Source organism: Leuciscus leuciscus, assembly GCF_965113295.1.
Source record: "Leuciscus leuciscus genome assembly, chromosome: 6".
In the NCBI taxonomy this organism is placed as follows: domain Eukaryota; kingdom Metazoa; phylum Chordata; class Actinopteri; order Cypriniformes; family Leuciscidae; genus Leuciscus; species Leuciscus leuciscus.
Window position 1 is genome coordinate 7,405,221 of NC_138730.1, and position 19,974 is coordinate 7,425,194.

Here is a 19,974-nt window from a genome sequence, read left to right on the forward strand (position 1 = left end):
AACATCCAGATTTCTTCAAATGCTTATGCTTTTGTCCCGATGGCTTTTATTGACCATGTTTGATGCAGGGCTGATGTCAGTTCTGCAGGCATCTGTCTCTCGTTCGCTCTGTAATTATATACAAATGTCTCGCTCCTCATTTTTTCAGCAATTTATTCTTGATCTCAATGAAAATGTAAGAATAGAGAGAGAGGAAGGGCGGTGTGGAGGAAGTGTGAATCTGCTGTGCGAGGCAAGATATCGTCCCGCGTTGATTCATCACGTCTCCCTGCTGGATTGTGAAGGGCCGTCTAATGAAGTTCAGCCCGTCAGAATGAAGGGACTAATTCTGATTTAGCTGAGCTAATGAACTTCCTCTCTCCTGGTGTGAGCGGCTCACGGGGCGGCCGACACACTGACGGAGAGACGCTGCGAGACCAGGAAAGAAAGAGCGTGTAAAATGCTTAAATGCTGTTGCTGTGAGGTATTAAAATGAAACGTGTGTGTGTGTGTGTGTGTGCGCTGAAATTATGCTAATGCTTGACTTCAGGTATATCTGCTTAATATTTTATGACAAGGACAAAGATTTGTTCAAATCAGGTCTTACATTTTGGAACAAAAGCACTTACAAAAAGATTTTTAAATCTTCATGAACCCGTCACATTGGCCACAAACACCCGAAGCCCAAAAAGTATACTTTTTTTTTTTTTTTGTCCAGAAAGCTTATTTTATTTCATTTTGATAATATTTTTTTTAAAAATTCAATGCAATTTTTTTGAAGATTTATTGTTATTTTTTATTTAGCTTTAAATTACTAGATTTGATCAATAAATAAATAGTAATTTAAGCACATTCCTCAAAATAACTTACAATTTCATGCATAACCCTTTTAATTCAGCTCAAAATATCTTACATTGGGTGTCTTTGCGGACCGCTTGTGGAAAAATAATAATATAACATGATATTTCATGACTCTTGCCACTAGATGACTAGATCTATATGGAGCAAATGAGCTGCTCCTCTGGGTCCTAAAGTCAGTTTTCTCTTCAGTATGCATTCAGATACACATGTAGACATTATAATATCATTTTTGGTAAATTTGGTGGATTTTTTTGTTTGAATTTTGAGCCTTTTTAGTTTTTTTTAATGTGTACTGAAGCATTTCTCGATTTCCATTCATTCCTAAGGGGGTCAAATTGAAGGATTTGAGGGAAGGATTTGTTACTTTTTTAACCCCTTAACTGTCACCCCCCTTTTTGAGAATGGACATTAAAGGGATACTCCACTTTTTTTGGAAATAGGCTCATTTTACATCTCCCCCAGAGTTAAACAGTTGAGTCTTACCGTTTTCGAATCCATTCAGCCGATCTCCGGGTCTGGCGGTACCACTTTTAGCATAGCTTAGCATAGATCATTGAATCGGACAGGACCATTAGCATCTCTCTCAAAAAAATGACCAAAGAGTTTCGATATTTTTCCTATTTAAAACTTGACTCTTCTGTAGTTACATCGTGTACTAAGACCGACGGAAAATGTAAAGTTGCAATTTTCTAGGCTGATATGGCTAAGAACTATACTCTCATTCCTGCGTAATAATCAAGAAACTTTGCTGCCGTACCATGAGTCCAGCAGGCGTAATGATATGACGCAGCGCCTTTTTGTGTGTATTTGTGGTTCAAGTAAGACAAAAGTCCTAGGGTCTTGGACCCCTCTGATGAACACTTGGAGTTTTGGGTCAAAATGACCCATCAAGGATTGAGAAATTAAAAAAAATTCTGATCTTTTAACATGTAAGAGACCATTGTGCTGTAAAATCAGCCTGTAAGTTTCAGAGCTTCATAAGGATGCTAATGTTGGGAAAGAGGCTGTTTGAATGTCTCAGTAGAGCATTATTTTTGTTTGTTTGGTTAATTTCACTGTGGATTATTTGGTAAACCAGTCACTATTCAACACATCTTTCCGTAAAAGTCTGTTTGAAAAGCCTATGTACCCGACAGTAATATAATGACAGACGTTCAGTCAGACATTCTTTGTCACAAAATTGTTTATTAAGTAAATTAAGCCAATGACTAACAGGCAACTTGTTCAATAGTCGACAATCACATAGTTTTTCCTTAGTAGCATGAAAATCCTCTATTGTTATTACATTATATTCATGTAATTCATGGACAATATTACAACTAACTACTCTACATTAGTAGTATGCTTATGACTGCACATTTACAGCACCTGATTTCATTTCTCAGAATTCGCGATTGTGTGTTATAAAGTCAGAATTGCGAGATATAAACGTATAACTTTATAACACACAATTACGAGTTTATATCACGCAATTCTGATTTAAAAAGTCAAATTACCTTTTTTATTTTTTATTCTATGGCGGAAACAAGCTTCCTCCACTAAAGCATGACACATTTTCCATGTTATCTCCATGAATGAAAATGAGAAATGTAGATCTTCTTTAAAGTGAATTTTACTGCACAAATGTAGTGTAAAAAAAAAAAAAATCTGTATTCTTTTCTTTCTTTAAAAATTGTCTGTATTCCTAATGAATATTAATGAATATTAGCTGGTGATTAAAAAATGATTAGAAATTAATTCATTATCCAGGGACTGACTTGATAGGCAGTGTAGAACCTACTCTATTTGTCATATATACAAACTATATATATAATTTATTTTTAATTTTTTATCATACCCTCATTTAGGGCTGAGCCCCCTCTAATATTGAAAACCTACTATCGCCCCTTCATATAATAATTTGAGAATAACCTTTAATAACCTACAATAATTTGAGAAGCACCCTTGTTGATTTTCTTCTGAAATCCGTCCTGATTTGAATATGGCAGTGAATCACATTAATAAATTAATAATGATTTCCTGGAAAAAATGAACATTCTGTATGAATGCAACTAAAGATGTCTCCCTTTGTCTTCATTAGACACGAGATGTCAGATTTGCACGCAGGTCACATGCAGAAACGCTACGGCGAGTATATACACGTGTCTGTGTGTGTTTGCCAATCTGTGAATCTACAGCTCAAAACCATCATTAATCATAAACGTTTGATTTGATACATTTCCCTTATAACGTCCTCCTACATTATTTTCAGCGTTAAATGAATAAAGACACGGCAGTCCCACGTGAGCTGCTGAACTCATCAGGGAAATCACACACACACACACAGGAGGAGGAGTCAGTGTTCAATTCCCAGGGCTTTAATCACTGTTAATTTGGCTCATTATGTATGAATAGATGCACGACTCCCCCTAGTGAGCTGTTCTCAGGTCAGTATCTGCTGCTGTATAGCTGCAGCTTCACATCTCTGTTGCAGATCAGGCTATCTCACAATCCACTGTGACAGAACTTTTTATTTATATCTCAAATAAATGCGGTTCTTCAAAATGTGTTCAGCAATCTTTTTTTCACAGGATCACAGGAAATGTTACATTTTAAAATATACCACTGTAGAAAACAATTATTTTATTTATTTGTTTGCTTGCTTGTTTACAGTTATTTTAATGATCCGATATTCATGATCAAGTCATTTAGATAAAAAAAATGCAGTCTTTGTGAACATAAGAATCTTCTTTTTTCCAACATAAAAAATCGTACTCATTCCAAACATAAGGGGCTTTCGCACCGGAGGAACATTTTCATAATTCCCAGAACTAATGGCGGAAGTACCCGGATTTTGGCGCGTTCGCACCGCAGGAACTGGGAACGATTTTAGTTCAAGGAACTCCTTTTGGAGGAACTCATTTAATTCCTACTTCAGAGTCGGTCTAAACCAGCACTATAGCAACTACCAGTGACGTTAGTGTAGGCTGACTGGACGAACGGACGCGAAACACCAGCACCAGCCATTTAAAAAAAAAAAGCTGTGTAAACACACAGATTATTATAACCTATATATTGACTTGTAACTTTCCTGTAGCTCAAACAGTAGAGCGTTGGCGCTTGCAATGCCAAGGTCATGGGTTCGATTCCCAGGGAAAGCAAGAACTAATAAGAATGTAAATATGTACCTTGAAATGCAATGTAAGTCGCTTTGGATAAAAGCGTCTGCCAAATGCTTAAATGTAAATGTACTCCAGAAACTAACTCTATGAACATGGAAAACAGTGATAGGTGGGCCTCTTAACCTTTACGCTAAGGAGAAAATCCAACACACCTTTGAGGGGACCAAGCCAAACATGATTATGTATTTCTGCTCAGCTAGGAACACTGGACATCAACCACACGGCAACCATACTGTCTAATTTGTATGTATAACAGTTCTATCTAATAACGTATTAGACAGGCCTGTTAGAGAGATCGTAAACTAATGAACACAGAGAATGGGAGCACTGTGTGCTCAGCCTCTGGCGTTCTCAGCGCCGTCAAATTAAAGTCTCAACAACAAGTGCGGCTTACTTCACTTCAGAGTTCCTACTAGCGGTGCGAATGTAACTAGGAAAATGTTCCTAAGGGAACCATTAGTTCTCTGGGAACCATCCTGGTGGCTAGTTCCTAGAAACTACTCGGTGTGGAAGCCCCTATAGTGAATTGTGTTCTTCTTCCCATCTGTGGTGTAGCTAGAAAGATCCACTGGTTATCACCACCAACCATGAGTACCTCAAACCATCCTATTCTTCTGTCCAGAAGTGCATCTGAAGCACGACTGATGTAAAGATGCTCCTCTTGTTCAGACTTTTCTAAGTGAGCAGACTTGAGATCAGAATATCAAGACTTGGAGGTGGGCGCGATTGACTTGGAAAGGTCATGCAGACAATGTAACAATCCCCTAGCAATGCCCTGACAATCACCCAGAACGCCCTAGCATTGTGAAGCTGCAAACACAGATGTAAAATGAACTGGTAGTTGTGTGTGGACTGCTGTAGTGGTGTTTGAGGATCCTGTCACAGTTGACGCTGTGCTGAATGCCATCTGTGGCCACCTGTGCTAACGACTCCTCTGGGGGATCGGCGGGCAGCAGATGTTCCCATGAGACACGTTCCCCTGGAGTCACATCTGCTCACAGAGACCTGCAAGTTCAGGCCACCTCTGATATCCTTCAGAGAAGCAACTCCACTATATACGCACATGCAATACTTAATGGCACATTTAACACAGCTTAAAAATGCTTTGCTTTGTAGATCTTTTTTTTTTTTTTTTTACTGATAAAATGTGTAGAAAAGTCGTCAGAAAATTACCAGTACCTTTACTATTTACATATATTTCCTTCAACACTAAGGGTACATTTGCACGACAACAACTAAAAACGTGGTATTATTCATGCTAGGCCAGTAGTTGGCGATGTCACTTTGTAAAGAACCGCTACGCGCCTATAGACTGAACACGTAATACACATGCGCATGATTTCACCGATTCGTGTTTTTGTTGTTTACATTGTAAGACGGTAACAGTGTCGTTTTCAAAAACCAGCACTTTGAAACCCGTTTTCAAAAGTTAGTGTTTTCAGGCCCCAAAAACACTGTTGTCATGTAAATCAATGGCCAAAACGGTTTTCCATTTTTATTTGAAAATAATGTGTAAATGGCCCCTAAAACACAACACAATTCAATGCGCAATTTAAAACATGGGTAAAAAACATGTGAAAAATGTGTCCCTTGACAAACAATACTACATAAAACAACACTTTTTGTTTATTAAAATAAAATGTTTTCATGTTGTTGTGAGCTGATCCATATCCTATTGTTGATTTGAAATACTTATACTGTACTAATTTATTAGGTCGTGATGAAACTAGTGAAGTAGTGGAATGTTTCTAAATTGGCACAATCAAAAAATAAAAAAAGTTTTTTTAAATGAAATGTATATCTGAAATTTTTTTTTATATTTTTTATCTGTTCAGAATCATTTGTAATGGTTTTAGGAGCAATACCGTATAGAACACATAATAATGATTTACTTTAGTTTGTTGGGGTTCATCAATAAACATTAATTTAATTCAAGAAGAAAATTTACATTTCTATTTATTTGAGTTTTGAGTTTGTTTGTGTTTTAGGGTATGTTTACATGACAACAATGTAAAAAACAATGTATTAAAAACTGAAAAGTTTTCCCTTTGCGTTTTTGAAAAGTACAGATGACAACGTTGTCAGCCTTTCACACAGATCCACAAAAATGACTAAAAACGCTGTATTCTGTTGCCAGGCCAGTAGATGGCGATGTCACTTTGTAAAGAAACACTACGCTCCTATAGACTGAACACGTAGTACGCATGCACATGATGGAGACAATAGCTGTATCGCTAGCTGTAAACTTGCGCTTTGAAACGCTTTTTTAAAAGTTAGCGTTCTCAGGCCCCAAACACTGCTGTTGTGTAAATGAACGGTCAAAACACATGAAAAGTTTTCTGTTTTTAGTTGAAAACGGTGACATGCAAACGGTCCCTAAGTTTTGTTTTTCGTCCGTCTGTTTCCCTTGTTAGTTTCGTTGGTTACTGATTATGTTACGCTCCTGTTTCAGTTTCTGTTGATTACTCCACATGTATTTAAGCCTTCAGTTCTCACAGTTCTTTGTTCGGTGTCGTCTAAGTTTAACACGGTTGTGTTTTATATTTCCTGAGTTTCTAGTACGTGTTCCTTGTTAAGACTGTTTGTTTCTTGGAATCTCCAGCGTCATGCGATTATTGCAACCACTCATGACAATTGTCTTATTTATTATTTGAGCTATTGTGTGTCAACAAATAAATTGAGAAAAAGTATTTGGTAGAACATAACATATACCATACATTTATGTAATAAAAATTTTTTGTTTCTTCTTTTACAAATCTTACTCTGCCCATGCAAGTCTTTGTTTAAAATCTTTGTAAATTAGAAATCAGAGTGCCATGAACTCTTATAAAATTAAAGATAACGCACATGGATATTTAAGTAATGAGCATCCGATGGCTTCAGTGTCTCATGTTCTTGACCTTGTGTTTCTGTGCAAAAAAATAACATGATTCGCTACATAAGAATTTAAAGGGATGGTACACTATATCTTTATGCATTGCTTTCTGTCAGGACTTTTACGTGCTTTTCCCAAACCCCTGAAGTGACGTCGACGTCCGGGTTAGCGGTAGCATGAGCCGTCAGGCAAGTGTTATTTAAATAAACTCCTGATGTACTTACAAACTTTCCAATGCCTCGTTTTATGAGTACAGAACCTATTTGTACTACTGTAGAAGTTTGGTACCATTCTGGGCATTATTAGTGGGGTAATTTACGAGATACATCATAGGATCCGTTAGCACCTGCACTAAGCCATTCGGCTGATATCTCTAAATAAACTCTAACTTTAATAATGTTCGACCAAGGGAAAAAAGGCTTCTGGGGGGGGTGTTTGGCTCGAGGTCATGGTGCAAAAGACCCTAGGTTGATTTTCCTCCGAACCATCCCTAACGCTTAAAATAAATCATATAATCTGACATTTTCAGTGACACAGGTTGTGTTTGTGTTTTTCTGTCTTTTCCCAGAGGAAGGTCTCATTCATGAATGTAAACTATGCAGTCAAACCTTCGACTCTCCAGCAAAACTGCAGTGTCACCTCATCGAGCACAGCTTTGAGGGGATGGGCGGCACGTTCAAGTGTCCTGTCTGCTTCACAGGTAATATTTTTTTATATTTGTGTGTCTATATGTCAGAGCAGAATAAAATCAAAACCCTGATTGGGAGGTACATAAAGCATATAACTTAAAACCTTCAGCTGCATCTTATACAACCACACTTCTGCCACCACAGTAACATGCTTCATTTGTCTCCCTCTCTCTTTCCCTGGTTCTCTCATTCTTATTGACTTGATCTACAGGGTTTTTCTCTTTTTTTTTTCATTTTGGCTTTATTTCGAGTTGGCGCCTGACAGACAGGTCCCAGATCTCCTTCCGCACTCATATTGATCATGCAGCAGAGAGAGAGAGAGAGAGAGAGAGAGAGAGAGAGAGAGAGAGAGAGAGAGAGAGAGAAAGAAAGCAGCTTGGAGAGGACAGCATCTGCACTGCAGAAATCATGACAAACATGAGATTAACGCCTTGTCCACCCTAATACGTTTTAGTTTAAAAACGCATCTTTTTCTTCTTGCAAAGATGACAGAAAATGTACTCGCATTTGCTGTTCAGCGGCAAAACATGAAAGCAGTTTTAGCGTTTTAGACCAAACATATAATGGTGAGTGAGCGCGACCTGGACGCATCAGTGAATAGTGAGATATTTAGCTAAATACAATGTTCCTGTCAGAAGAATTGTGTGATAACTGTATGTCTGTTCCGTCTGTATCATCTCCGTGAGCTTTCATGAGGTTTTACGCGTGCACAGTAAGGTGAATTTGGCGTTTTCAATGTGGATGAAACTTTTGGAAAATGATTGAAAACGCTAGTGTGGACGGAGAGCGTTTTGAAATGAAAACGCTGTTTCAAATGTATCCATTTTAATGTAGATGTAGCCTTAAATGCATACATGCATAACATACATGCTAATCTAGGGGCGTTTTCCCACTAGAGCTTGATTTGGCATGGACCCGAGCATGTTTGACATCAGAGTTTGAATCATTTGATTTGTGCAAAAGCTTGACAACAGTTGCCTGGGGTTCAGTTTATGCGGACTTCAGTTTGGTTTGCAATTGGTATGAAAGCAATCCAGCCTCAACTGCGGAAGTGAACTGCTATTGATGATGTAGCTTCTTCACTCACCTCGCCACTAAAGAAGTGGCCTTCAGCAATCGGATCATATTGTTCGCATCTCTTGCAACTCTCAACATGCACAGAAATGGCATTTAGAGCAGATAGATGCAAGTATGGTTCTGTGCAAATATCTCCTCCTGCATGGTTATTTATCTACAGTGGTAAACAGCTGCTGCTAGCACTCTCAGTACCTGCTTTTCCATCACCCTTCAAACTGCGCAAATTGAAAATACGGTTTGAAAATACGGTTTTTACGCTCGCATGAGGTGGTTTTTCAGGCAATTAAAAAAAGGAATATTTTGCAAAACAGCAATAGAAACAGTTTCGCATTTACAGGTAAAATGGCGTACATAACAGTCGATCATTCTTTAAAGATGGCGCTGTGTGTGTACAGAGGACGAGAGTTCATTATTAAACTCCTAAAAGACAAAAGTATTACGAGAATACTGGATTCTAAACAACAAAGAAATGCCACAATTTATCAAGAGTTTGAAGCAGATATGAGGGAGAAACACCCAGAAACTCCTCATACAAGTATAAAGGTCTTTCCTTGCCATTTATGCTTGAAAACACGCCTACGTCTCCTTCCATTAAAAATAATGGCTAGTTGCTGGGATATATACGTAAACCTACCGACGTCCGTTGCCATGATTTTTGGAATGATTATCGCAAGAGGAAAGAAATGATGTTTTAGTCGCGTAACATCGGTTAATGGAAACGCCGTTATTTCGCAATAGTTTTTTATCGACTTTTCGAAAATATCCCCAAAGTTTTGTGCAAATCTGTAATGGAAACGCAGCTATTGTTGACACCAACGTACTGTGGTTCAGAGTCAAATATAATGTGAAGACAGACCTTCATGGTCTACGGGTGCAACCGAAACAATCAAATCTAGTGTGAAAACAGCCTCAGACTCCAGCTACAACATTTACACTCACCAATTCCACTGGTACTGTCTGGCCTCTACAGGGACAAATAATAATCGCAAGTAATAGGATTTCAATTCACCAGTGGAAAATCTGGAATTATATACATTTTTATTTCATTATTTCAACATGACTAGTTTTAATAGAACAGGTTTGTTTCGGGGCGGTAGACGGAGAGAGTGGATGCAGAAACGAAGGCATGCGGATGGGGAAGGACAGGCGCTGCGTGATCATGCAAAGCGAGGGAGGATGAGAGAGGAGAGAGGGGGAAGGAGGTAAAAGAGGAGTTGAGGAGCCATCCAGAGGCAGCGGAGACATGTCAGAAGTGTCGCTCTCTCGGGATGATTTGACAGCTATGTGAAGTCAGGCAGCCCGCAGCTGAAAGTAGCTCCATTTACCCTGGAGGAAGCTGAGCGCAGAACAAACACTCTGCGTGCCACTTATGAGCTTTTGTCTCACTTTACACAACAAAACATTCCAGTTTTACACTCAATTGTGTGCACAATGATGCTTCGTAAATATAGGCCCATTAATATAGATAAATAAATAAATAAATATATATATTGTGGTTATAGTTAATTGTCTTGTACATTGTTTTTCCAGAGGAATGTGGCTGAAAAACACATTCAATACAAATGACACAAAATAACAACAATTCAAGTAAAATATAAGTAAAATATTCTCAAATTAGCCCATTTTTTAAAATGTATTATTATTTAACCTTACTTTTTACCAAATAATTTATTGGTTTCTTAATATTGAGTCAATTCATATGAAAGTCTCATGATACTGTTTCCTATGCAATTAAATTAGCCAAATACAACAGTGACCGTTTGCTGACAAACCTTAAAAACTGTTTCAGACAGAGGGTCAGAATGAGGGTTAAAAATTTTTGTTTTTCCACATAAATTAGATCAATTCTTACGTTGTTAGTTCACGTTAACTATTGCATTATCTAATGTTATTACATGGCTCTGTGGAATACTTGATTCTGATTGGTCAATAGCACCCGTTTTCTTCTTGGAAGTTTTGCTTTCGGTGAGCTAATAAAGTATTAAAACTCAGTTAAATCAATATTTTGTGTACAGTTATTTAATTATGCCATCCAGTATTGTGGACTCGCTTTCTCGTTTCATACAAACGCAGCTGCCGCCATTTTGCAACAATTGTTTTGTACACTGTTGGATTATGAGATACAAACAGGTACGATTTCAAAACCGTTTCATCTCAAATCAATATCTCTCATCTCCAAAATTATTTATGTGGTGAAATTCTGTGTAATAAGTGGTATGACTAAACTGTATCTCTTAAATGTCCGTCTGTGAACTAAAACTGCTCTCTCCGCTGAAGCTTTGCGTTTAAAGAGCTAATAAAATATTTCAACTCAAGTCAATATTTCCTGTCTAATTATTTACTTATGTGGCAAGTAGCCATGTAATAAGCGGGATAATGTCCATCTAGCCGGTTGTTATCTCAGAATAAACCCCTTCAGTGTGAAGCAAGACCTGATCCTGATCACCCTGTCGGGGGTTATTCTGAGATAACAACCGGCTGGATGTACATTATCCCTTACTTAACAAACACAATCTTATTGTAAAGTGTTACTGGTAATGGAAACTGTACTCTACTGTTTTGCCAGTAACCTTTCTCCACATGGTTGAAAACAAATCACATCCATCTTTTTCTCTATAAATCATTCTCTATTATCACTTATTTGTGCTCGTGTTCAGGATGTTAAAGCCACAGATGCACGTCCAGATCTTGTTACCGGAGTAAGTTGAATTAGAAAACACAGGTTCTCATTGACCCTAATAAAGCTAATTTGGGTCTAAATCCAAAATCCAGTGCAGTGGCATGAAGGCAAAAGTTGTTTATCCCTTGTAAGAAATTCAAATGAAGACCAGAACTCACTCTTTACCCCAGAGACACGACTAGCCACCCTTAAACATATGGGTCTCTAAAAACAAACAGCATGTTTGAAGTAGTCCTGTGAGAATAACTGCATACTCGCACACTCAAACACACACTCATTCAGCAGCTCTATGGCTTAATTAAAGGCACTATGTGTTTTAAGTGCCATTTCAAAGATTAGATGTGACTGAAATCAGGCTACGCATAAATAAAGAGTCTGCATGAATATTAATATTGTCAATATAATTAGCACTGTTGACTAATAGAGACAGTGTTTTTGCACGTAGAACGGACTGCCGTTCCTGTGCTTGTTTATTTTGCAGCGTGTCCCTACAGTGGCTCTAAATAAAGCACATCATTATTCCTCACTGTACACTATGACTCAAAGCACCGGACTGACCATTACCCATAGCCAGCCAAATCACGGATGGGGAACCAAAGCCGCGCTACATCTGCAGAGTGTTTCGATGCAGGTGGAGTCGGTTCTCCCATGATGCAAAGGACTGGAAACATTTGGGTTTCCCAACATCTTGATTCACTTAGTTGTGACAATTCTTCTTTCATATGCTGCCAAACTGTAAGATCTGTGCTAGGAAAACAGCACATGTGTCTTTCCTCATTTGAACCGAGTAATTTTGTGGGGGGAAAAAAGAGAGAAAAAGAGGGGAAAATTAATTCCAGGTCTGATTCACTTAAATAGACTTTAAGGCATTTTACACCTGGTGTTTCAATCCGTCTCTTTTGCCCATTTTCAACCACTTCTATCATGATTTCTTTGAGGTGTAATGTATGGATTTTTTCAAATCTTTGGATCTAATGGACATACAATTTACATATATAATTAAGCAATTCACATATGAACGACCCGGAGACGACGGAAAAACACACGGAGAGCATCAGCTTTAGTTTCTGCTCTGACAGACACAAGACCAGCCGAACGCTGTGAGTGTGTGTTAGAAATCAGGAATGGAGAGAGAACATTGTGCTTGGTACGTTTTTCACCTTTAAACCAAACTTGGGTCTCCAGCCGACAAAGTTTAAATCCCGTCTGGCTCGAGCTCTTTTCATGATGTTACTCATGAGGTCAGTAGACGGAGAGAAGACCGTCTTTAGTGGCTGTTTAAACACATTCGACCTCATGAGTGTTTACACTATGAAAGCAATCCGGTTAAATGTGTTTTCAACTCTCTCTGGAAGTGGTCAACAGTGGACAAGCTCAAAACATTTACACCCCGTTTACAGCTGTATTTAGTGTCGTCCACTTGTGATCTGATCTACCAAAACACACCTTAATACCAGCTGTAAACAGCGCCTAAGTGTCTACATTTCTACCAACTTTATAATATTCAAAAATATTCACTTTGCTTTCTGAAAAGGTAGTTTTATTGTTTGTACATGGCTAGTCAAAATAAACCCCTACTCATTCTTTATTATAACTATTTCCATATTTTTTAATGATAGTAAAGTCACTTAAACTATGAAAAAACACAAATGGAAGTATCAGAATTATGCAGTGATCAAAAATGTTTATTAACATTTTTAATGAACAAATTAACGAATTTGTGATTCTTCAAAGTCGCCGCCCTTTGTCTAGTTTCCAGCTGTTCTCGCTCTGTTCATTCTCTCCACCAACTTCATGAGGTGCATCAGGGGATGTTTTATAAACAGTATTGACATTGTTTAAATACATGCTGGATAGTTTTTGTCTGTTTTCTACACTATCTACTCCAAGTCAACTCTAAAAGAAATAAATCATTGACATTTTTAGATTTGTTCTTGCATATACAGGACTATTCAGAAGTTTGGGGTCAATACGTTTCCTGAAAACTTTTATTAAAATCAAGGACAAGAAACAGTGAATACACTGTTACAAAAATTCTGTTTCACTTAAATGCTGCTCTTTTAAACTTTACATTTATCGAATAATCTTAAAAACAACCCAAAAAATACCATAGTTTCCACAAAAATGCCTGCCTTGTTGGCAGAGGTTATTCACACTAACTCCGCCCACCACTGTCTGATTGGGCCAGACAAAATTATCAAAGAAAACCCGTGGAGAGAGTAAGGCGTTAGGTTTCGACGTGACCGACCAGAGTTTAAATCTGCACTTTTCCCGACACATATCAGCTTGAAAAAGGTATTTATTTTGAATAAAAATTTAGAAAATATTTGAAAAATGTAAATAAAGTGTCTAACTGGTATTAATAGTGGGAATAAAGGTGCACGTAGTGTCTGTTAGTATTTGCACTTACTATAAATAGCATCTAACAGCTATTTACACTGCTATTTCGTATAAATGGTACTTAAAGCGATAGTTCACCCAAAAATGAAAATTCTGTCATCATTTACTCACCCTCAAGTTGTTCCAAACCTGTATGAGTTTCTTTCTTCTGCTGAACACAAAGGAAGATATTTGGAAGAATGTTTTAATCAAACAGATCTCGGTCCCCATTGACTACCATAGTATATATTTTTTCCTACTATGGAAGTCAATGGGGACCGAGATCTGTTTGATTAAAACATTCTTCCAAATATCTTCCTTTGTGTTCAGCAGAATAAAGAAACTCATACAGGTTTGGAACAACTTGAGGGTGAGTAAATGATGACAGAATTTTCATTTTTGGGTGAACTATCCCTTTAACACTATTTGCACTTACTGCAAATTATTGAAAAAAAAATATTAGCACTGTGACTAAACATTCAGCACAATTGTTTGTAATCAAATCACAACCTTGATTATAATCAGAAATGTTTCCTGAGCAGCAAATCATCATATTAGAATCATGTGACACTGAAGACTGGAGTAATGATGCTGACAATTGATCACATGAATAAATTACATTTTAAAATATACTTATAAATTAATAATATATAAATAATAGTATTACTATTTTATTTTTTGCAAATAAATGCATCCTTGGTGAGCAGAAGATACTTTTAAAACCTTACCGACCCCAAGCTTGTATAAAGGCACAATTTGTATTTTTCTAATTTCAAGAAATTAAGCATTTACAGCAAAGGGTTTTAAAATGCATAACTGACAGTGTTTCTGGAAAGATTTGCAGTTCACACATGTGTTGTGTCCCGTTGCAGTGTTCGTGCAGGCGTGTAAACTGCAGCAGCACATCTTCACCGCACACGGGCAGGAGGACAAGATCTACGACTGCTCACAGTGCCCGCTGAAGTTCTTCTTCCAAACCGAGCTTCAGGTGAGATGATCTGAGGAGAGCACTGATGACCATGATCACATGACCAGCCTATGCCACACACCTTTTTCTGGCTAGTATAAATAAATCATGGTTATAAACAGGATGCTTCTGCAATGGCATCATTAACCAATCAACTTTGGATGATCCATGTCAGTAGATGTCAGTATAACGCCCAATACCACTGTCATATCAGCCAGTGAAACGTGAGCAGAAACAAAACACCAAAGCAACACTGGGAGTGCCGACATGACATAACTTTTACTGTAATATAGCATTTTCAGCTCAGATGATTGGCTCAAATAATTGACAGCAGAAAAAAAAGTCCGCTTGTGGCTTTGACTTTAATTACTGTATTAGCTAATGAACTAATGATTGTGTTTGTAATGTATACACTTCTAAAAAATCACATGCAAAGTTTCATAATCTATAGAGGATGGGAAACTGGTTTTGTGGCCCCCTTTGCCTTCCACAATTAGTTAAAACAAGAGGATTTACACCATGTGGGCTGTAGGTTTAGACTCTGAGGTTCGTGTCACCCCATCGCAATGAAACGCCTCTCTGAGAGTTTGGTCTGAGCTGTGGATCTCTCTGAGAGGATTCATAACTTAGTGTTGTGATGAATACCTTTTTTCGTGGCTGGTGCTCTCCTGGGAAATATACTAGATATGGCTTGTTATTAATATAATACATTTTATATGATCTCATACATGTGCAATTTCAATGTTGTCTATACGCGTTGGGCATTGTGTGCATTGATGTAACAAGCAACTAACACTAAACCAGACCAAACCTAAACGAATATTAAAGTATACAAGTATACTTACTTGTGTAATTACACTGTAACACGGACTCCAAGTTGGAATAAAATGAAAATCACCCTATCTATTTTCTAAATGCACATTATAAATCTTACTGTGAACAATTCATCCATGCATGTTTAATTTTTAATCACAATGTCATAACTATATCTCCCTGTGAAAAAGACAGACTTCTCTCTGGTGACGAAAAATAGTTGATCACATCACCACATTTACAAGCCTAAATTGCTTCCATCTTCGGAAATTTCACCAATATATTAAGCATGGTTTTCATCTCATAAATCTGTTCATCTTAAGCTAGACTGCTACCCTGTAACAGGTTTCTGATGTGTCCAAGAGATTATGGAGAACTTACATAAACAGAAGTATGAATTCAAACAAGAGGGTTTATTTGTTGGTTTACTTGCTGTCAGATTATTTCTGTCCTTCTGAAAGAGAAGTTTGTTTTATGTGGGCTCTAGTTTTCTGAGTCCTTGACACAGCAGTCGTCTCAGCTCAGTTGGAGAGGTCAGAGGTCATCAGGAGGGATATGGATACAGTGATGTTTTATTTATTTGTGTAGAGCTGAAGATGAAGGGCTGTGTCTTTCCCCTACCAAGCTCCTTAGGCTCAGTGAGGAGTCCTACTGACCTGACCTGCCAAGAGCACAATGGGAAAAACTCAATCTGTTCAGCTCTTAAAGCAGCAAACACCTCACTTTACACCATTATTCACACAATAACACACACACACCTAAATACAAATATGAATGTTACTTATTTGTCAGATTTAAAGGTTCGTTCACCCAAAAATGACAATTCTGTCAGTAATGACTCACCCTCATGTTGTTCCAACCCCGTAAGACTTTCGTTCATCTTCAGAACATGAATTAAGATATTTGTGATGAAATCTGAGCGCTGGCTCACTCCTCCATCGGCTTCTATGGGATCGAAACGTGCAAACCCAGAAAGTTAGTAAAGACATTGTGAAAATAGTCCAAGTGACTACAGTGGCTCAACCTGAAGTTTATCAAGCGATAGAGAATAATTCACGCAGTGTAACAGTGCAGCGCTTCTGTGTTGTACGTCGCACGCATCACACACATGACCATCGTCGGCCAATAGTGAGCCTACGTGGTGACGTACAACCCAGACGCGCTGCGCTGTTACACTACGTGAATTCATTCAGGCCCACACAGAAGAAAATGCATAGGTGAATAAAGTCATTATTTTTGTTGTTTTTTGCGCACAAAAAGTATCCTCGTTGCTTGATAAACTTGTTGTCACTTGGACTATTTTAACAATGTCTTTAATAACTTTTCTGGGCCGGCAAGTTTCGATCCCATAGCATACCACCTATGGAGCAGTGATCCAGCTCTCAGATTTCATCAAAAATATCTTAATTTGTGTTCCGAAGATGAACGAAAGTCTTGAGGGTGAGTAATCACTGACAGAATTGTCAGTTTTGGGTGAACGAACCCTTTAATGCATGTGCTTATAATTTTCCAACAGTTTTGCCTAAAGTCCTGAGCCTCTTTCGATTCCATAGTTGCATGTTTCAAGGTCAACTATTGCAATTTGAATGGTTTTGCTGGTCAGTAGAGTTAAGGTTATGGAGTCTGCTGATATGGAAATATTTGCTTATAAAATTAGGTATGTCTCATGATCAGACCCTTTACTTGCACATAGTGTCTTCTCCACAATTTCATCAGAATTGTATGAGTTACAGCTGCCATGATTGAAAAGGAAATGTTAAATATGTTAAATTATGGTCTGCTTTCTGGAGGTACATCCAAAGAAATGATTTTATTTTATTCTGTTTATCAGCCCCTATGCAGGAGAGGTAATATAACAACATTAATTGCGAAGGCATTGATTGATTGATTGATTGATTGATTGATTGATTGATTGATTGATTGATTGATTGATCTATTAGTTTACATAGAAAGGCATTATGTTTGCACTGAGAAGATGTTAATATGACAATGTATTTTAGTCCAATCAGTGACTGGTTAAACTGGATAGCAAGTGGTTAATGAATAATATGCAGGTATTTGCACTGAAATACTAAGGAGCAATTGTTTACTTAATTCCCAAACCAATTAATGGAGCCAATCCTCCGACTAATTCATGACAGCAACAACATGAAAAACCTGTTTCCCTGAATATGTTTTGTATCATCAACATGCACAGTGGACTAAACAACTAACCCAGTTTTTAACCATAGTTTCCTATCACACAGACTGTTGACATCAACTCTGAAATTCTATCTTACAGTTCACAGTGAAGCACAACAAGAAGAAAAAAAAGCTTTAGAGTTTTAAGATTGCTCGGATGTTTCTAAATTATTTGTACACAAAAGTGTAATGAAAGCTCCAATGTTACCCATGAGTGACACACATGGATGCAGGTAGATCAGACACAGACAGCAACGAACTCCGGCGTCCTGTGAGAGTATGCGGTGTGTTTGTTCCCGCCTCTGGCTGGGTCTGATGTGTGTATGCAAACACATCGTCTTGAGACGGTGACAAACCCTCGCTGCAGCCCATCAGCAAGCTCATTCTCTGCTCATCACCACTGGGAGACGCTCAATCCAAACAAACACTTTTGATCTCTGACACACTTCTGCTTCCTGTAAACTTCCTGTGAACTTTTTACTAGCAATTTTACTAATGCGAGTTAATAGATACTTTGCTTCAGCATTGTCAAGATGCACGCTGTTGTGAAAATGTTTCATTTCAAGCTGTTTATAAGAATCATTGTAATGATGGCATTATTGAGGAGAATGAATCTTGCTCAAACTGTAATATCTCTTGCAGTGGGACTTAGTAAAGCCCATCTTAACAAGCATTTTCAAATTGTGGCCCAATAAAAGGGGCACTGTGAGGGCATCAACTACCAAGCGCAGACATGTGTCGCAACATAGTGTAAATCCACGTGAACCAGATGTGGGCCGGATCTGGGCCGACACTATGTTGCTGTCTGAGGTATAAGAGAGAACCTAAGTGTGTTTTTCACAGTGTGGTGAAGCGTTCACAAGCTACAGAAAGAAACTTGTAGCCCAAGCCAATGACACAGTAGACTTCAATGAGCAGGATGTTCAAGACAGGAAGATATGGCAGCATTTTGCACACCGAACAAATTCTGCTCACCAACTCCAAGCCTAATCACCTCCCAGAGAGGTTTTCATCTACTCCTGAGAGCTCCTTTCCTGTCCTCACACAGAATATATCAAAGTTGACATCTTCAGCCTTTCCCAGTGTGTCATCAAGTTTGCCAGACCTGAATGTCCCTGCTGTCATCATAGTTGACCAGAAAATTGCTAAAATAACAAAATGCACGTAACAAATTGAATTTGTATGCCCTGAAGGTTCTGTAAGTTGCTTTTAGTGGTGGAACGGATCATAAAATTCACGGTTTGGATCATTAGAGTTTTTTGAGCCACGGATCGGATCAGAAAAAAAAAAAATATATATATATACATATATATATACATATATATATATATATATATGGGGTGGGGGAGGGGGGGGGTAACTTTGCTTTTCATTTATTACTTAAAGCTCATTTGAAGTTTTTCGATAGCTACTACATCAAAAACTACTAGCCTAACTGATAAAGTTCACACATTATTTAAAACAAGTGAACAGTCAGTAATAAAATAAGAACAAATACACAAATTACAAGCAGAGATGAATACTAAATAACAAAGTTACAAAGTCTAACAGTAGTATTCAGGTACAGAAATTAATAATTAAGCCTAAATGTAAAATAACACTAAAATTATATTGGCAAGACAACACGCGTCCAAATTATAAACTTTCACTCTATGATGGCTAAATTGAGCAGTTACTCCACAAATCACATGCGTGCCGAACCGTGGGGCTTGGTCTGTACGGATCACGGATCAACTGCGATCCGCTCCACCCCTAGTCACCTTTTTTGCCTAAATCTAAATCTGCACCATTGGTCGCTGCTGCAGGAAAGAGTGCCAGAAGATGAAAGGATAAATGGATGGGTAGAGGGAGTGATTTTTACTAACCAAATCTGACCCATTGTGGAACATCTAAGAGATACCATCTGCATTACTGTTAGCTTGGTGTTTCACTGTATAATGGTAGTCTTGGGGTTAAAAACCACTGAATCGCCCTGGCATTCGGATCCTGGTTTGTTCTCAAGGGCTGGCTTCTCACAGCACGTCAATGTTCGAGAGCTCTTCTAGTTAGTCATTACAGACCCAGGTGGAGGTGTTGAATTTTGAGAACATGATGATGAAGCTGAACAAAGGCCTCCGGGACTCTTCGATGGCCTCTAGTTGCATTATTCTGCTCACCTCCTCAGTTGTCTGTCCGAAAAGCCAACTGGGCCGCTGTCTTATAACCACCCCAATCAGCATACATACAGAGTTTGACTGGGGATCAAAGAACACTTTTCTGAATTTGCTGACCAGATGGCTTAGATTCCTTTTTACTTTCTAATTGGAGTCCCT

At 38.1% G+C, this 19,974-nt stretch overlaps 1 protein-coding gene across 5 annotated transcripts in view; it reads left to right on the top strand.

Moving 5' to 3' along the window:
- LOC309501914 (zinc finger protein 521) overlaps window positions 1-19,974 on the top strand; it is a 93,410-nt gene that overhangs the window by 69,211 nt on the left and 4,225 nt on the right. For all 5 annotated transcript variants that reach the window (XM_082174180.1, XM_082174179.1, XM_082174181.1 and 2 more), the window contains 2 exons: window positions 7,445-7,576; window positions 14,574-14,689. In XM_082174180.1, coding sequence (XP_082030306.1) covers window positions 7,445-7,576; window positions 14,574-14,689 — 248 coding nt within the window. The remainder of the gene's footprint in view (window positions 1-7,444; window positions 7,577-14,573; window positions 14,690-19,974) is intronic.